The following is a 2,649-nucleotide window of genomic DNA, read 5'->3' as shown; positions in this document are numbered from 1 at the left end:
TGTGCATGTGTCGTTGTACATGTAGGCCTATTTGTCTTGCTTGCAAATGTATGTATTGATGCACGATACACGTGTAAAAATTCACCCAGCACCCACGTCCTATTGCAGCTGTTTCCGCTCAGATGCCAGAGCCATTCATGGAGGCCGAGCAGATGCGTCGACAGGTGGGAAGGGACGTGCGTCACACCTGGCAGTTCTTGAAATTCCATCTCAGGAATCTCAGCTCTAGCAATAACAATCTTACCACCGTTCTTGAAGATCTGGAACATTACTTTAGGTCAGTAGTTCCCAAATTTGGGGTCAATCTCCCCTAGGGAACCCTGTAGGGGCCATAGTCTGAGGATGTGTATATATATAGGAGGTTAGCGGATAGGCAGCCACTGGAGAAACTTAGAGACTCAGTATAGGTATGTGCAATGCCTTGCCGGTAGACATTTCATTTTTATCTTTCTTGTTTGCTGTTATGATTAATCTTATCTGATTCCATGTCACGAAACCAGTTTGTTGAAAAGTCCTTTTTGCGTTTGTTGTGCAATCCTGTGATATTTTTTCCGACACATTTGAGAGGTTATCTTTCAAATAATTCCAAAGTGAACCACACCGAAACTCGCTTAGGCTTGTTTGGATGACTGAGAGTCGTGACGAGTTCCTCTGTTGTCAGAGTGACCTCTCACGACCTAACGCGTCTTAACGAGGTCGACGGGTTTCGCGAATGGAGAGAAAAAGAGGCCGCTGCCCTCAGCGCCCTCGTGCAGCACCGGTTGCACATCCTGCAGAATCCCCCCGACTGCGCCTCTGCTAAGAAGATCTACTGTGACTTCAAAACTTCCGTAAGTAGTTACGTTGTTTAGTATTTTTTTCTGCCGTGTCTTAACCTCCAGATAAAACAAGAACACGGAAAATATTGTCTTTATATGACAATGAAAAAAAAATGTAAGATTTCAGTAAGAGTGTTTGGAGAATCTTTTTTTATATACTTCGGGACGCGAGATAGTCTTGAAAATAACACTTTCTCGAATTACTGTGGCTATGGCCATTACAGGGGCGAGGGATAGGGAGCCAACTACACCACCTGAGCTACTGCTTCCTGGCGTCATATGGCACTCAGCGGACCTTGATTCTAGATACGAAGAATTACAATGGCAATCCCGAAGGACTCGAGACGTTCTTCCTTCCTCTCAGCGACACTTGCACAAGTTACAACAAGTCTCAGATGGTTGCTTGGCCAGGTGAGAGGGCATGCAAAAGCCCTGTTGATTGTTCAGTCTTTCTGTGATGAAACAATTGAAGGGTCTTAGACTTGACAATAAAGTAGTTCCTAAGCATGAATAATGTAATTTGATGTCCCCAAACCTTTGATGTACTTTTGTGATAGAATATTTTTCGAAAGCCCATAGGATTCTTTTAGGAGTTCCCTTCCCACGATTCTGCTTGCAGGGAAGAAAGATTCTCCCGTGGTGCAGTTCCCTGCTTGGGACAGACCGAATCCGAGGCCGAACTATTTTCCAAAGTCAATCCCGAAGGACATTTCCGAGCGTCTGGTGCGCCTCCACGGAGATCCTTTTGCCTGGTGGATGGGCCAGTTCTTCAAGTACGCCATGAGGACGAACAAGGATTTCCAGGATTACATTGATAACCAAGCGCGAGAAATGGGTTACGAGTCTCCTGTCGTAGGGTGAATATTCCCAAGATTGACATTTGACATATGAATGAGGTTCATACGCCACGCATAAACGTTGGTATAAACACCCGTCGTACTTATCAATTAAAAAACAGCAAAGGCAGATTTAACTTGGGTATCAGCCAGTGGTCTATGGAAGGCTTCCCCTTATTATATGGTCTTCCATAGATTGCGTTGTAATTTTGTCTTTCAGCTTTATGCTGTATATTTATGTTATTTGACTTCGAGTATTCCTTTTGGTGCTGCCGTCTTCTGAGTTTTCTTCAAATCGATCGCTATTTTCTCTATACATAGAGGCTATTTCACTTCCCCACATTTCAGCTTGCAGATTCGACGGTCTGACAAGCTGATAAGAGAGGCAGTTTACATTGACCTCAGTGTGTACATGCAAGAAGTGGATGAATTCTACAAACAGCTGGAGTTGCGACAGCCTGTTGCTCAACGGAGGATCTTCTTGGCCACTGACGATCCAGAAGTAATTTCAGAAATAAAGAAAAGGTAAGCATAAATGATGTATGGGAACAGAAAATAAGAGAAGAAAGAAAACAAGAGAAAAAATAAACAAATACAAAAGGAAAAATTACAGTGACCCAAGTATTTCTACAGCGATAGATTCAGAGATCAGTCCAGTGACTTTTGCGAAGGCAAGCATCTCTGGGTTCTGTTTATGATCCACATTCTTCATCTACCGGGAGCTGATCTAAATGATTCCATAATTCTAAGCACCTTTGGCCCAAAGCGTCTCCTGCTCTAGAACCATGTTTGGCCTCTGGATAGCGACGTCGATACAGAATATGATACTTCAGGAAGGACTGGGAAATCAGACTGCACTCATAGAAGAAGCCTGATGTCACCAGGATAATTAATGTCCTTAGTCCCTGCTTTTTATAGCCTGTCAACTAGTAACCAAAACTTGGCAGTCCTTGTATAATTAAACCATTGTTGGAAGTAAGCACATGTATAGCGCA

The 2,649-nt window shown here is 43.5% G+C and overlaps 1 protein-coding gene across 1 annotated transcript in view; it reads left to right on the top strand.

Moving 5' to 3' along the window:
- Positions 1-108: 108 nt before the first annotated feature.
- LOC113800245 (alpha-(1,6)-fucosyltransferase) overlaps positions 109-2,649 on the top strand; it is a gene marked incomplete at its 5' end in the record, with an annotated part of 7,115 nt that continues 4,574 nt past the window's right edge. The window contains 5 exon segments of the mRNA XM_070134995.1: positions 109-277; positions 662-830; positions 1,043-1,229; positions 1,438-1,675; positions 2,003-2,179. Of these exon segments, the coding sequence (XP_069991096.1) occupies positions 109-277; positions 662-830; positions 1,043-1,229; positions 1,438-1,675; positions 2,003-2,179 (940 nt within the window).

This window comes from Penaeus vannamei, chromosome 20 (genome assembly GCF_042767895.1).
Source record: "Penaeus vannamei isolate JL-2024 chromosome 20, ASM4276789v1, whole genome shotgun sequence".
NCBI lineage: Eukaryota > Metazoa > Arthropoda > Malacostraca > Decapoda > Penaeidae > Penaeus > Penaeus vannamei.
The sequence above is the reverse complement of the archived record's forward strand: the minus strand, read 5'-3'. Positions and strand labels throughout refer to the sequence as shown.